At 40.3% G+C, this 13,320-nt stretch overlaps 3 protein-coding genes across 6 annotated transcripts; all 3 read left to right on the forward strand.

Moving 5' to 3' along the window:
* The first annotated feature begins 13 nt into the window (after positions 1 to 13).
* On the forward strand, positions 14 to 7,069 carry LOC117607045 (proton-coupled zinc antiporter SLC30A2). 3 transcript variants are annotated; one of them, XM_034330245.2, is made up of 8 exons: positions 14 to 173; positions 4,713 to 4,903; positions 4,986 to 5,102; positions 5,238 to 5,386; positions 5,456 to 5,607; positions 5,679 to 5,892; positions 5,970 to 6,210; positions 6,294 to 7,069. In XM_034330245.2, the coding sequence occupies exons 1-8, from the start codon at positions 142 to 144 to the stop codon at positions 6,437 to 6,439; spliced, it is 1,242 nt and encodes a 413-aa protein (XP_034186136.2). In that variant the 5' UTR covers positions 14 to 141; the 3' UTR covers positions 6,440 to 7,069. The 3 variants fall into 3 exon arrangements, with proteins under 3 accessions (XP_034186136.2, XP_034186137.2, XP_034186135.2); XM_034330246.2 differs by lacking the exon at positions 14 to 173 and adding an exon at positions 1,507 to 2,538; XM_034330244.2 differs by lacking the exon at positions 14 to 173 and adding an exon at positions 4,377 to 4,584.
* A 128-nt stretch (positions 7,070 to 7,197) lies between these two features.
* On the forward strand, positions 7,198 to 8,798 carry Tap42 (immunoglobulin binding protein Tap42). The gene is made up of 4 exons (XM_034330277.2): positions 7,198 to 7,433; positions 7,589 to 7,927; positions 7,996 to 8,393; positions 8,468 to 8,798. Exons 1-4 carry the CDS (start codon positions 7,296 to 7,298, stop codon positions 8,673 to 8,675), a joined length of 1,083 nt encoding a protein of 360 aa, XP_034186168.2. The 5' UTR covers positions 7,198 to 7,295; the 3' UTR covers positions 8,676 to 8,798.
* Positions 8,799 to 9,139: 341 nt separating this feature from the next.
* Positions 9,140 to 13,272, forward strand: conu (Rho GTPase-activating protein conundrum). Of its 2 annotated transcripts, XM_034330242.2 has the most exons (11): positions 9,140 to 9,285; positions 9,371 to 9,661; positions 10,054 to 10,279; positions 10,341 to 10,582; positions 10,648 to 10,772; positions 10,845 to 11,038; positions 11,118 to 11,280; positions 11,341 to 11,684; positions 11,755 to 11,921; positions 11,995 to 12,172; positions 12,276 to 13,272. In XM_034330242.2, the coding sequence occupies exons 3-11, from the start codon at positions 10,141 to 10,143 to the stop codon at positions 12,650 to 12,652; spliced, it is 1,929 nt and encodes a 642-aa protein (XP_034186133.1). In that variant the 5' UTR covers positions 9,140 to 9,285; positions 9,371 to 9,661; positions 10,054 to 10,140; the 3' UTR covers positions 12,653 to 13,272. The 2 variants fall into 2 exon arrangements, with proteins under 2 accessions (XP_034186133.1, XP_034186134.1); XM_034330243.2 differs by lacking the exons at positions 9,140 to 9,285; positions 9,371 to 9,661 and adding an exon at positions 9,772 to 9,934.
* Positions 13,273 to 13,320: the final 48 nt, after the last annotated feature.

Raw genomic sequence — 13,320 nt, forward strand, 5'->3', positions numbered from 1 at the left:
CGCGAGCCAAGCTCTTGCTCTTCCGCGTGTATCGTTGAATGTTATCTTGTTCGGGTGTTTAGGTTAATCCTTTAATTTGATCGATAGAAAGATTGGCATCTTTGAAGGGAACGAAGTGTACGTCAATACCTAATCGCAAGAATGGAAGAAGTTATCCGAGATGATCGCATGTCGTACGTAATTACAGTATGTTCTTCGTGTTTAGTAGGGTCAGGTGGCTGTACGTTTCCGTAACAATAGATTATTTACTATGAAATAACGATAATACGTGAAACAGACTAGTTAACGGCTAGGTGTAATTCGACTTGATTCGATTCGATACGAATCGCGTATTACCTAGAAATTTTAATACGAATTTAATTTCACATAAAACGCTTAGTGACATTCCTCTTTCTTGTTCGTTATCGTATCAACGAAAACAGAATTTAATATCCATAAAAGCATTATATCATAATGCGTTCGTATTAATTTCGATTCGTGTAGGTCAACAAACAACCTTCTTAGGCGGTAAAATTTCTTTTCCGTTCGTTAAAGTGGTCTGGGTACACGGTTTAAAAAATAGTCGCTTCGTAACGAATAGCATTCCTTTTTTATTTAAAATTGAATCGTGCTGTTGCGACTCAGGGCCGGCTATCAGATTTTGGGGGTCCGAGGCGAGCCCCGAGAAAGGGCCCCTTCAAATATATGACATAAAAAAAGTAGCTGATATAAAATTTATAAAATTAGCATTAAAGCTTGTATAGCTAATTTAAAACATTACTCTTCTTGCATTCTTAGACGCAAAATCGTCTTATGGGGGCCCTGGATCTTGGAGGGCCTTAGGCGGTCGCCTAGTCTGCCTAGGCCCAGGGGCGGCCCTGTTAATCGATTTTATTACGGAAAACGATAAACGTGCTTTTCGAGGCTCGATTAATACTCGATTAAACATTTACTAAATTTTTTTATCTTATGATTCATCCTTATATGAAGATATACTTACTTAAGCATTTGCTTATTTATATGCATACAACCCAATGACAGAAATAAGTTCACGTAAAATTAAAGTATCGTTTACGCGTTCGTGCTATCTTCTTTTTCATTGTTTCGAATTCGATCAAAAGAATCCAAGTGCCAAGAGAGATAATAGCATACCTTAAATACCATACCATCATTATCCGGTCCATAATCGTGCGCCTAAAGTTGCTTAATCTCTTACGTATGTACACATTGTGTGTACAATACATACATCTTACTCTCAAATCATTAAATCATCGACACGCGTTTACCTTGAATGAGATTTTGTTGATAAAAAAAGTAGCAGATATATAACACGTGCTGATACCATAATGAGTAAATTGACAAATGCAGCGTTATGATTTATACAAGAACGGAGGTCGAAATAATCGTAGGAAAGCAATGCGTTTATTTAACGCCTCTGGATCCCTTCCCTCCCTTATTTTACCGGACACGATCAAACGCAACAGGTAACGATTCCCGAACGCGGCTGAGCGAAAGCGGTACTTATAGTTAGTTAGGTGGTCAGCCGCGAAAGCGACGGGTGCTAACGCGTACAGTCTAGTCAACGGCGATGTGTTTTTCGGCGCGCGTGTTATTTCTCTTCCAGGATTTATAATCGTGTACAATATCGTCGTCGGAAGAGCGTTTTGTATACGTGGCTGACAGATGGACGGAAACTGAACGGTTTTGCAAATCGTCCGAGAAGCCAAATAACAAAAAGCTCGAAAGGAAAGAAGATAAAGGGAGAGAGAGAGAAAGAGAGCGGGACGCAGTGTGTCGTTGATCGTGTAGAAACGATCGATTGGTAACTGGGATCAGTACTGGTCGATATCTGATCGATGAAATTCCATCGACATCACGGGAAGCTTGCAGTGGATCGCGGTTCCACGCGCGATCAGGAAATAACGGAAACAGGAAAGCACGATACACCCGTGCCAGCGACGCTATCGTTTTTCAAGCGCAACGAAGACGGAGCAAGCAACGAAACAGATAGGAAGTTGGAAAGGCAGAAGCAGATAGAGAAAACGGTTACGGGGGAAACGATGGTTGCACGAGCCGAAGCGAAGTAGGAGGAAGAGGATCGGTGGAGATCTTGGAACGAGAGGAGGGGGAAATCGAGTGACCGAGGGAGTAAGAGAGGGAGAGAGCGAGAGAAACTCGCCGAGAGTTAAGCTATCTAGTAAAATAAACGGACCAAGCCGGACCGAAGGTTTTCTACTAAAAGACGGCATGAAGTGTCAAACGGATTTTGTTGTTCCTGTAACCAGTGACGCATATACCATCCATCCACGACTATCCGATCGGCCTAGGACTTAACGCGACGAATTCGTTCGACCGACGCGACGATTCTACTGCCGCGCCCCCTTCTCCATCGTCATCGCGTCTGTCGTTCTCGTCTCCTTTCGCTTTTCTTTTCCATATTTTCAATCGATCCATCGTCCGGCGAATCGATCCGTCCTGCTTGTCGTACGTCACGATCAGCATCGAGATCCACCGTACAAGCAACGTTCCGAGGATCATGGACGACGAGAAAATCAAGCTGTGAGTTCGAATATCCTTCCGTATTCAATCGTATCGACTCGGATCGAATCGGATCGGATCGCTCGATCGTTTCCCCTCCACCTTCTCCCACCGATTAACCCATCGCACGCATTAGTACGGATAGTACATTCTTTGAAAGTAAGAGAAACAGAAGTTGCGATGATAGAAACGCAACGATCCCTATGCTGGAATTGGATTTTCATTATTTCTTTCCTTCCTACTATTCGATTATACCTTTCGTGAAAACTGCGTTGTCGCGATAATTTATCCGCTGCTTTGTAGTTATTAAGTCGATAAATACCATTTGCGAGTTTTCCTCTCTTTACTTATCTTTTGCTCATTCTTTTTATTTTCTCTTGCGTTTTGCTTTCCGGAGGTAGTATAATTTCATTAATTTTCTTACTGTACACCAGTTTTCTTCGATAGAATAGAAATCGGAAAATTGTCCTATCGACGAAATCATATCGATCGATCAACGAACAGCACAGTAGGGATCGAGTTACGACCTGCGGTTAGCCGTGGATTGCCTGCGTTTATAGGATCGATTACCAAACAAATCGCGATCGAATTTCTCGTCGAATCGTAATGCTCGAGTAACGTTCATTGTGTTTCTTTGATACTCGTTTTATGAATCAGAAAACCTCTTCGTTTGTTTTCTTCCATTTCTTCTGAATTTTATTTGAAATTCCAAATTCACAAACGATATTTGAACTCGATCTATCGATATACGGAGGCACGTGTCGAGACAAGACGCACGTCAGAGATAAACGATTCTAACTCATTGCTCTTCTTTCCAAATATTTTCTTTTCTCGTCTGTTCGATTTTCTTTTATGCTGTTTCCATTTTCTTATTCAAATCCAACATTACAATCATCATACATGGAAATAAAAATTCGTAAATAGGTTATAATCGACGTCAACGATATCTCGAAAAATAATCCCCGATTCCGTAAATCGGATATGCTTTGTTCACTTGGAACAATTTTGCACACGGCATCGTCGTTGCTCTAGGATAACTGTTTTCGGCGAAAAAATGTACCTTCGCGGATAACGATCTGACGAATATCTGTTTGCACACGGCATTCTCGATATCGTGTCGTCAGATAACGATAAGAATGAATAAGATGCGTCATCGTTCTCCCCCGTCCCAATCAACGTATCCAAATTTTCTCCTCTCGCCTCCTCTATTGATAACAAAACCATCTGAGTACGTGATCCGTTCGTTGCACTTTCGGTCAAAGCCCAAAAAAGACGAAAACAGAATCCAAAAACAGAACGTAATTTTTCTCGTGATAACTTCGATAAGGATCCATTACACCTATTTCGATAACGATCATAAACATTTCCGATATCTAAAGTAGAGGTTCGAAAAAAAATAATGCGCTTTTTAATACGATGTTCAGAGGAATGTTTTTTCCCGGTCGAGCACGATGCGCTCGACGGCGATGAGTACCGCGCGATAACGTTCAGGGTCGTGGGACATCCAGAACGAAATAAACGAGAAGCGTTTTCGACACGTACCACGGCCTAGAATTAATTTCTAGCGAATGGTAGCCGAAGCGAAAGTTTCTCCTCTTCCGGTTGTCGCCTGACCTGGCACGTTTATAAAAAAATCCCCGCACGCCAATAATACACCCATCTACAGAAAAACCTGGGGATAATCGTTCCGTACGAACGAACAGAAGGAACGAGCGAATTACGCTGAGCAGAGATTGGAAAATTTGTTTTATAGTTTTAGAAGTAAAAGGTCACCGTTTATGTCTTCGAAACGAGCTAATTTCAAGTCTGAGAATCCTATTTTGTCTATAGTAAATTTTCAACGCGCGCGACGCGATAGTCCAATTAAGGTTAACTTCCTCTGCGCATGCGCGAAGGGTACATAATGTTGAAAAATGGTTCCTGCGTTGGTAAAATGAATCCTTGGGTTACCTGGAATCGTCCTTTTTTCTCGTGGAAAGACAAAATGTTTACGGCACTGATTAAAACGCAAAAATGGAAGAGTCGATTAGGCGTTTCAAATAAATTCAGTTTCCGGTCAAAGACTGGGTAAAAGAGGGAACGAAAAATATGGGCGGCGATGCGTCTATAATATCGATATTTATCGAAAATCAAAATTACTACATTGGCAATTCCTAATAGCATATTGAAATCAATTGGTTTTCTTTGCTCGATAGATTCAAGGACAAGGCTATATATGGGTATGGGACGAGCATACCACCGAATAACAACGAGGTCGAGGAGAACGATGTGACCTCTAGAAAAGTAATCTTTTGCGTCCACGGGAAACTATCGGGTTGTTGCACGGTCGTGAAGGGCGCGTCGATCGACGAGAATGGAATCGGCGATCTCCAAAAAAGTTCTTCCAGTAAATACGTATATTTGCATCCTTTCCTTTTCATCCTATTCTAATCTGACCGTACATTTATATATTTGCCTTATGCTTTTAGCCGTACCGGAAGATCATTGCCATAGAGAAAGAGACGAGGAGATCGATAAAAAGGCAAGAAAGAAATTACTGCTTGCTAGCGCGCTATGCGTAATTTTTATGATAGCAGAAATCGTAGGTAATACACTATCATACATAGACGTACGAGCGAAACGCATACGTTGAAATACGTATCGAAAAAGAACCGTACATAGTACGAAAGGAGTTTAAGTTAAACGGGTTCTCAGCGGAAACAATGGGTTCATTTTTTCAGGTGGTATATGGTCAAACAGTTTGGCGATCGCGACGGACGCAGCGCATCTGTTAACCGATTTCGCGTCGTTCATGATCTCCCTGTTCTCAATATGGGTTGCGAGCAGACCAGCGACACGGAAGATGCCTTTTGGCTGGTACAGGGCGGAAGTAGGTATCTGATAATACTATCTCAATGTAGAACACAATTTCGATTTCATTGAAACCGAATTTTTATAGGTAATAGGAGCTTTGACTTCGGTTCTACTCATATGGATAGTGACTGGAATCCTTTTTTACCTGGCAGTCGAGAGGATAATCCACAAAGACTTCGAATTGAATGTCACTGTCATGTTGATCACCTCTGCCATTGGCGTTGCGATCAATCTAGTGTTAGTAATGTCATTTGAACTTAAATCCATATAAGTAGATGCTATATAAAATGAATGATTCAATCTTGTAGAATGGGTTTGTCGTTACACCAGCATGGTCACACACATGGGCATGGACACGAACACGATTCGCACAAAGCGAACAACGTGGAAAATGGAAAAATTGGCGAAGATTTTCATCACGATAAGAAAAATATTAATGTACGCGCTGCCTTTATCCACGTTGTAGGGGATTTCATTCAGAGCGTAGGAGTGCTGGTTGCAGCGTTAGTTATTTACTTCAAGGTACACTATGAGCTAGTCTTTTTATCAATACGCTTTAAAACGTTTGTTTATTAATTCGTACGATTACTTATTTACAGCCAAATTGGAGCATAGTTGATCCAATTTGCACCTTTTTATTTTCGATACTGGTGATGCTAACCACAGTGGCAATAATCAAAGACGTGATGAACGTTTTAATGGAAGGAATTCCGAAGGGATTCGAGTATTCCCAGGTGGAGAGTACGTTTATGCAAATCGAGGGTGTGGTCAAGGTGCACAATCTTCGTATCTGGGCGCTCTCGTTGGATAAAACAGCGCTTTCTGCTCATCTCGCGATAAGTAAGAACAGATTTCTTCTTCGAGTTGAAATTTTCATGAATTCTTTATAGACGGATGCTTTATTACTCTTTCTTTTATTCAAGAACCAGGGACAAGTCCTCAAGATATACTACGCACTGCAACGAGAAATATTCATGACAAGTACAAATTTTTTGAAATGACCCTCCAGATAGAGGAATTCGACGAACGAATGGAAAACTGCAAACAGTGTAAGGCATTGTCACAATAATTACAAATATTTCTATACCTAGCCACATAAGGAGATAACCGATCGTGCCTTTCAACAAGGATAACCATTGAAAGTTGTCTCTACCGATGATTTGGTGAATTTTCAATCGATCGGAAACGTGGTGGCAAAAGAGAAACTTAACTTAAACCTCGCAAAGGTTGCAAATTACAACTTGAAAGAATAATGTTTACACGAACGCGTCTAATCGATTTCATCGGTGAAAGTTACTTATCAGAAAAATATCCATTATTACAGTTTTATTTATTTTGTAAGTGAATTTTAGCGAAACGATCGGGTAACAGTTGTACAGTATCGAGTATGGTATCCTCAGGACTTCCCCAGAAAAGATAACAATGCTCTAGGCATCCATCCTTCCCCTTACGCGGCTACGGGGAGACTGCCGGCGTAAGGGAGAGAGCCTCCTTTATATAAGTCTGCGGCGGACCACTCACTTGCGCATGCGCACTTACGCGGGAGAATTTGAATTAATACTTATGGAAGCCAACTTTGCTCGATTCTTTACAATCGTGAATTCGTTTATCGAATACCCGCTTTACGTGAAACTTTGATAAATATTGTTAAACAAAATATCGTACAGTTGTACGGAGATGAAATTAAAACAAATAAAAATCCTATATTTAAATAATCTGTGTACATTTATTTACATCCTAATTTCAAATCAAACAAGCGACGGCGCGTTTAACTGTTTTTAGAAAGTAATCGATTGATCGTATGAAATGCGCTTTATTGCCAACTTCACTTTAAGCTTTTCTGTTCGTACATAACCTCTACCGTAAGTGGTTATGTGGTTAGCGTATACTTCTGTCAAAAGAAGAGAACTGTCAAAACAACAATCATGTCATCAGAAAATTCATCCGAATTGGTACACGATGTAAAAGATAGTGCAACGCTGTCAGAATTATTTGACAAAGCATTCGAAATGTTTAACGATCTTAATAAAACAACCGAACCTACAAACAGTTCAAAAGTTCAGGTATTTATTGTTAAGGTTACGCATAGATATTTGCAAACTATTTTTCCGGTGTTTTCTCGAACAATTAATAAATTCCTAGAGAAATTTTGTTTTTTTATATATGTTAGGATAAAAATAAATATATCTTTTTTTATTTTTATTGCTGTACATTATAGTCTGACATCAAGAGAACCATGAAAATGTTGGAAGACGCGACAAAACTAGTCTCCATAGTCGACATGTTTAGCGAAAATGAAAGTTTCGAAGAAGTGGCTACAGAAAACATCAAGTATTTCTTATTGCCAGCCTTCCTTGGTACGCTGACTACAAAAATTTGTAACGCGGATAACCGGATGAATATCGTTAACGTTGCTGAAATATATTTTGTGGACTTTTTGAAGCGCGCTAAAGCTTACGGATTAACCGATATCGTGATACCGGAAATTAAATCAGAATCAGAGAAAGAAAGCACTTCTGGAAGAGTTCGAACGAACGCGGAATTAATTACAGAAATGGTAAGAGTTTTTCTGCAACTTGCGGTCCAAGATCTTTCAATGAACTTTGCTGTTATTTAAATTTCTAGGTAAACCGAAGAAACACGAAACTACAGAGATACAAGGAGCAGAAAGAATTGGAATCGCGTTTAGAAACTCTGAAAGCAAACTTGTCGAATCCGAATATAGATGACGAAGTTAAGAGGGATTATTTTGTAACACTTATAAAATTGTATGTAAATCTGACGATAGATGAATTGAGCTCGCTAGCTGCGGAGAAACCGATACTGGAACACATGAAGAGAATGTCAAAATCTGAAACTATGTCTGATCAAGCTATACTGAAGCATAAACCAACGCCTCACAAATTACAGCCGATCATTATTACCCGAGACGAAATGCAGAAGAAAGTATATGGAGCTGGTTATCCTAGTTTACCTATCCTCACTGTTCAAGAATTTTATGATCAACGCATAAAAGACGGAGAGTGAGTACAAGAATTTATAATTCGATCAGTGAACACAGCCTTTGAAAGTCATTTTTAATAATTCTTACTTTCAGTTGGCCAGATCCTTCTCAACAACAACAAAATTCCCAGTGTTTACAAAACGTTGCAAACACCGGTGCAACTGGCAGCGAGGAGGACGATATTAAAAAGGAAGGAATGATAGATGCAGATGATCCAGATACATTGAGGCAATTACGCGCTATGGATGAGTATAAAGACACGCATAGAAGAGGATGGGGCAATCGCGCTAACAGAAGTTGAACGCAAGAGGATCGTGTACTAAATTCTTTTTGAAAATATGTTTATCCTGCATGTTTCCCTACATTCGTTATGGTATTCTGTTTGAGATGTCGTTACAAATAAATGAAAAGCGTTATGCGCTTTTGTGGAATAATAATCTTTTGTTACATTAGTTATGCTAGGGCCATGGATTAACGCGCTAATCTTATAACGGCATTGTTAATTATAAGGCGTTAATAATTCGGGAGACTTCACGCATTGCGTCGCGTTATAGTTAATGCATAAATGCAGCCACTTAAAAATTGTAAAACCTACTATTTATGGCGTTTATGGCCCCAGCATTATTCCTTAATTCATGCATGCATCTACTCAAGTAGAATCGAGTATTTTTTACCATACGCGAGATTTTTAACACAGAACGCTCGCGATGGTAATGGAAGGATTGAAAATTCAAACAACTAGATGGCGCGAAAGGTTGAGTGACTCAATGGCGCAGGTGTTAACTCAAAAATGGCAAAACCGTGAATCAGTGTACATGTGTATAAGTATATACGTACAGGTGGGAGTCGTATGCGTCAGCAACAGGTTGTTAAGTCGCGAGGATACGTTCTCGCTTTATCTATTTTTCAATGTAAGTTAAGTCGAAAGAAAGAAAAGTTATGCACACGAGTTTATCTGTTAAGTTTTTGAGTAAGGATAGCTAATGTCGTATTTAGGTCGAGTCGACGATCTCGCTGACGATGGGTGCGATTCAAAGGCATGCATTGAATATATTACTCCTCGGAAGTAGCAGACAACCTCGAAATATTATTCGCGCGTAAACCCGCCTATTTCTAGAAAAAAAAATCTTACTACGGATTTAGACGTTAAAAAACTACCTCTTTTTTTTTTAAATCTGCCCTTTACGAGATTCGCGCATCACCATCATCGATTCAACGTTTATTTTCGGTGTAAGATGATCGTGCAAACAATGGTACAACACTTTCTGATCAAGGCTATTTATAAAGGTACGTATTTCATTGACGAATATTTTACTATACGACTACTTTATATAAGTGTGTCAAACAATGTACTGCGAAGAGGTTAGGTGTTGATATTCATTTTTTTTTTTTTTTAATTTTTGTATAAATTCATTAACTTTATGCGGTCATGGTTCACAAATACCTGTGTTTGCACTTACTTTGCGTAACACGTAACAATGTGTATCTCGTACGACAGGAGAATTTAAATGATTGTTTATTTTCATCTGGTGCCATTTTTTCCCCGACTCGTTTAAAAGTGTCAGTACTTACTCGAGCTACTAGTAATATGTAAATTCGATTTACGTCCTACTTTAGAAAACAAGCTTATAGAGAAAATGAATTTCATCTAAATAAATCATATCTTTCTCTGTTTTTAGACATATGTGAAAATAATTTCTAAACTTGGACTACAAATAAAAGTATACATTAAGAATTATCAAGGTGCAAGTATAAAATAAAAAATCATGGAGAAATCGCAAACAACCATGTACATGGAAGGTGATAACCACCTTTCGGATTACTGGGAAGAATATAAGAAAATGATGGAGGAAACTAAACTGTTGGACGATTACCTTGAAGAGGAATGTCCACGCAACTATGATGGTAAGTTGCTTTGAAAGTATCCAGCTTTACAATTGAAATAAACTTGGGATCAATTGAATAGAAGGTGAAGAGGAAGCTGAGTGGTTACGGACAGCAGGTCTAGGCCAACTAACAGAGGCATGGAAAGCAGGCAGAGAAGTACAACCAGAAGAATTGGGTGCAGCTTTGCGACCTTTGTCTAGGGCGCAAGCAGAAGCGGTAAAACGTCGCGTGAAATCTCTTAATCACACGGTAAAACAGCGCTTTAATCAACGGCAACGCGTTCGCAAACCAGACATCAGAGATGTTTTCAAGGATATAGAGGTACTTGGTTGACCATTGCTGCAGTAAATAGCAAACAGTTTGAAACTGCATAATTAACATTTAAGGTATCTAGTACCGGAACAAGATCGCGTAGCGCCACACCAGACTCCTTGGATTCTGTATCGGGTGCGACACCAGACAACGCATCGCCTCCATCAACGGTCACCTCCATCGACGCGCATCACCCAAAGTAAGACGTTCGTATCTCGTTTCTACGGTACCAGCCGTCGATACTGTATCAATCGTTTTATCTGCCCTAAAGCACTACCGTTCCAAATTTTATGTCGGTGTTCCAACGAATACCGAATGAGGACAAAGAAACGGTACGCAGAACTCCGAGCGCACCGCCTACAACAGTAGGCACAATACCACCGCCATCGGCAACTCCGTTACCCGTACAGGAAATTTTTAGGCGTGCTGGAAATTGGCTGCGAGGAGACGTTGCTAACGACTCAGGTATCATTCGCGTGCATCGAATTGTCTGTAATCACATTAGACACTTTGTAAATATATAACGAGGATTATTTAATTGCAGAAGGTATTCAGCTAACGGGGTACCATAGATTGGGAACGATACACGTACCAAAACCGATTGTACAAAGAAGAAGCGGTAGCGATCCGAGCGAAGTGGCGAATACCACGAGTTTAGGCAGTGAATCGGTGAAAAAATTGAATGCCACAAAGGATTCCACGTTGAGGTAATATTAGAGTTCGAGTTGCGTTGTAATTCTTGTTCGTTGATGTGTTCGAAATTTCAGAAGGAATGCAGGGAATCATGCAACGGTAACTCGAAGCCACAGCAGTCTATACGGATTAACGAGGCCGGCGGACGAAGGGTTAATAACACATCCTCTGAATCGAACCTCGTCTCACGGTCACCTGAGTTTCGAGGAGATGTGTCGAGCGAACGAGGTGAAGCCTCAGGTGTGGAAATCGGAAGCGCTGACTTCCGACGATATACAGAACCGGTTAGGGATAGAAGCGTTGAGCCAACGAGACCTCACGAGGTTACAGCCGCTTCTGTGGCTCGAACTTACAGCGGTGTTTGATAAATATAACGTACCATTGAAGAAACGGAAACCAAACAAACGTCGGACAAAAGGTTCGCATGAACTATGAAGGATGAGTGTAAATTGAAATTATTTCTAATAATCGTTTAATTGTACTCTTAGCTGGAAATTTGTTTGGCGTATCATTGTCGACTTTGTTGCTTCGTGACAGTCAACTGACCTCTGAGGAGAGCAATATTCCACTGGTGTTTCAAAAGATTCTAAGTGAACTGACTAAGCGTGGCGTAAAGGAGGAGGGAATTCTTCGAGTCGGAGGACACAAGCAAAAAGTACAATTTATCTATGGTTGATCCTTAAACAGGTATCGATAGATTTCGATTGAATGATCATTGTTCTGTTCAGGTCGAAGCGATATGCGTGCAGTTGGAAACGGATTTCTATTGCAAACCCAAAGAAATGGACAAATTGTTCAAATGCATATCGTGTCACGACTTATCGGCCGTTTTAAAAAAGTTACTGCGTGATCTACCGCAGCCATTGCTCACCGTTGAACTTATCGACGCCTTCTACCAAAGCCATGGTAAGTTACCGACGCTTCACTTACCATAAGATGGTAAGTAACATCTTAGAGAAAAAAATCCATCATCTATTTAATACAAACGTTTCTTTTTCTTTTCTAATAGGAGTGAAGGATCGTCAAGAGTTATCGTACTCTTTAAATTTGCTGGTGCTATTATTACCGATAGAACACCGTTGTACCTTAAAAGTGTTAGTCAGTTTTTTCAAGTTGATCGTAGCAAATCAAAGATCGAATAAAATGTCGATCCATAACGTTGCCATGATCGTAGCACCGTCTCTGTTTCCGCCGCGATACGTGCACCCACGCGACCGCAGCGACTTGGGCGCCCAAGTAAACATGGCTGCCATATGCTGCCAAGTGACGGAGGCTCTTCTCGTGAATTCGGACAAGTTGTGGTACGTACCGAACGATCTTCTGAGCCAGTTGCACCGACATTCCGAGGAAGAGAGATATCGAAAGTACAAAAAGAAGTATTACTAACATTAATTGTGCATTTACGACGCAGGCGCGTACTTTTACCCGGTCGGTCGTAGACTTACCGACTGTCGGCATTACTCAAGGTGCAGTTGTATTCTATAAGATATCGCGTTCTCGCGTCTTTGTAAGTAGTACTTTGACAAGAAATTTAAGCGTATAACAAGCGGACCATTTTACCGTGACGTTTCTTCAAGTTCGATACACGGTAACACATTTGTGCAATAACGTTCCTTTGTGATGTTAAACAAAGACGAAATCACGAAGATAACTTAAACCTGTAAATTTCCACGCAGCGTCGTGACGGCGCTTTAGACGCTTCCAATTTCTACACTCCGAGTTATTCTAATTTATTAAAATCTACTATTAACGACCAGTTATGCACGCACCCATGCGCGTGCTGTCCATATAGAGCTTCCGCAATTACAGTAGCGTTTTTAATATCTTATTATTCGTATATCGATGATTAATTGTACTCGTGTCGATAACTTGGCGAGGCGTTTCTTCCGCAACGTCTCGTGTCCGTCGATACTTTCTCATCGTGTTCCACACCGATGCGCCATATTACTTTAAGTAATTGTACATATCAAGTATCATAAGGTTGTTATACTTGCGTCAATAAAGTGCCAAAGAAAATTACCAGTCGAATTTCTTTCCCCTTTAAACGATCCATT

The sequence above is a fragment of the Osmia lignaria genome, chromosome 2 (assembly GCF_051020975.1).
Source record: "Osmia lignaria lignaria isolate PbOS001 chromosome 2, iyOsmLign1, whole genome shotgun sequence".
Classification (NCBI taxonomy): Eukaryota; Metazoa; Arthropoda; class Insecta; order Hymenoptera; family Megachilidae; genus Osmia; species Osmia lignaria.

What these genes read in the sequence shown, in the direction of transcription:
- LOC117607045 (XM_034330244.2), top strand. Translation starts at nt 4,403, where the DNA reads ATGCGCGAAGGGTACATAATGTTGAAAAATGGTTCCTGCGTTGGTAAA. An exon ending in TTGGCTGGTACAGGGCGGAA is followed by an intron (nt 5,387 to 5,455) that starts GTAGGTATCTGA and finishes GAATTTTTATAG; the next exon opens with GTAATAGGAGCTTTGACTTC. An exon ending in TTCTGCTCATCTCGCGATAA is followed by an intron (nt 6,211 to 6,293) that starts GTAAGAACAGAT and finishes CTTTTATTCAAG; the next exon opens with AACCAGGGACAAGTCCTCAA.
- Tap42 (XM_034330277.2), top strand. Translation starts at nt 7,296, where the DNA reads ATGTCATCAGAAAATTCATCCGAATTGGTACACGATGTAAAAGATAGT. An exon ending in CGGAATTAATTACAGAAATG is followed by an intron (nt 7,928 to 7,995) that starts GTAAGAGTTTTT and finishes TTAAATTTCTAG; the next exon opens with GTAAACCGAAGAAACACGAA. An exon ending in CAACGCATAAAAGACGGAGA is followed by an intron (nt 8,394 to 8,467) that starts GTGAGTACAAGA and finishes TCTTACTTTCAG; the next exon opens with TTGGCCAGATCCTTCTCAAC.
- conu (XM_034330242.2), top strand. Translation starts at nt 10,141, where the DNA reads ATGGAGAAATCGCAAACAACCATGTACATGGAAGGTGATAACCACCTT. An exon ending in ATGTCCACGCAACTATGATG is followed by an intron (nt 10,280 to 10,340) that starts GTAAGTTGCTTT and finishes TCAATTGAATAG; the next exon opens with AAGGTGAAGAGGAAGCTGAG. An exon ending in ATCGACGCGCATCACCCAAA is followed by an intron (nt 10,773 to 10,844) that starts GTAAGACGTTCG and finishes TCTGCCCTAAAG; the next exon opens with CACTACCGTTCCAAATTTTA.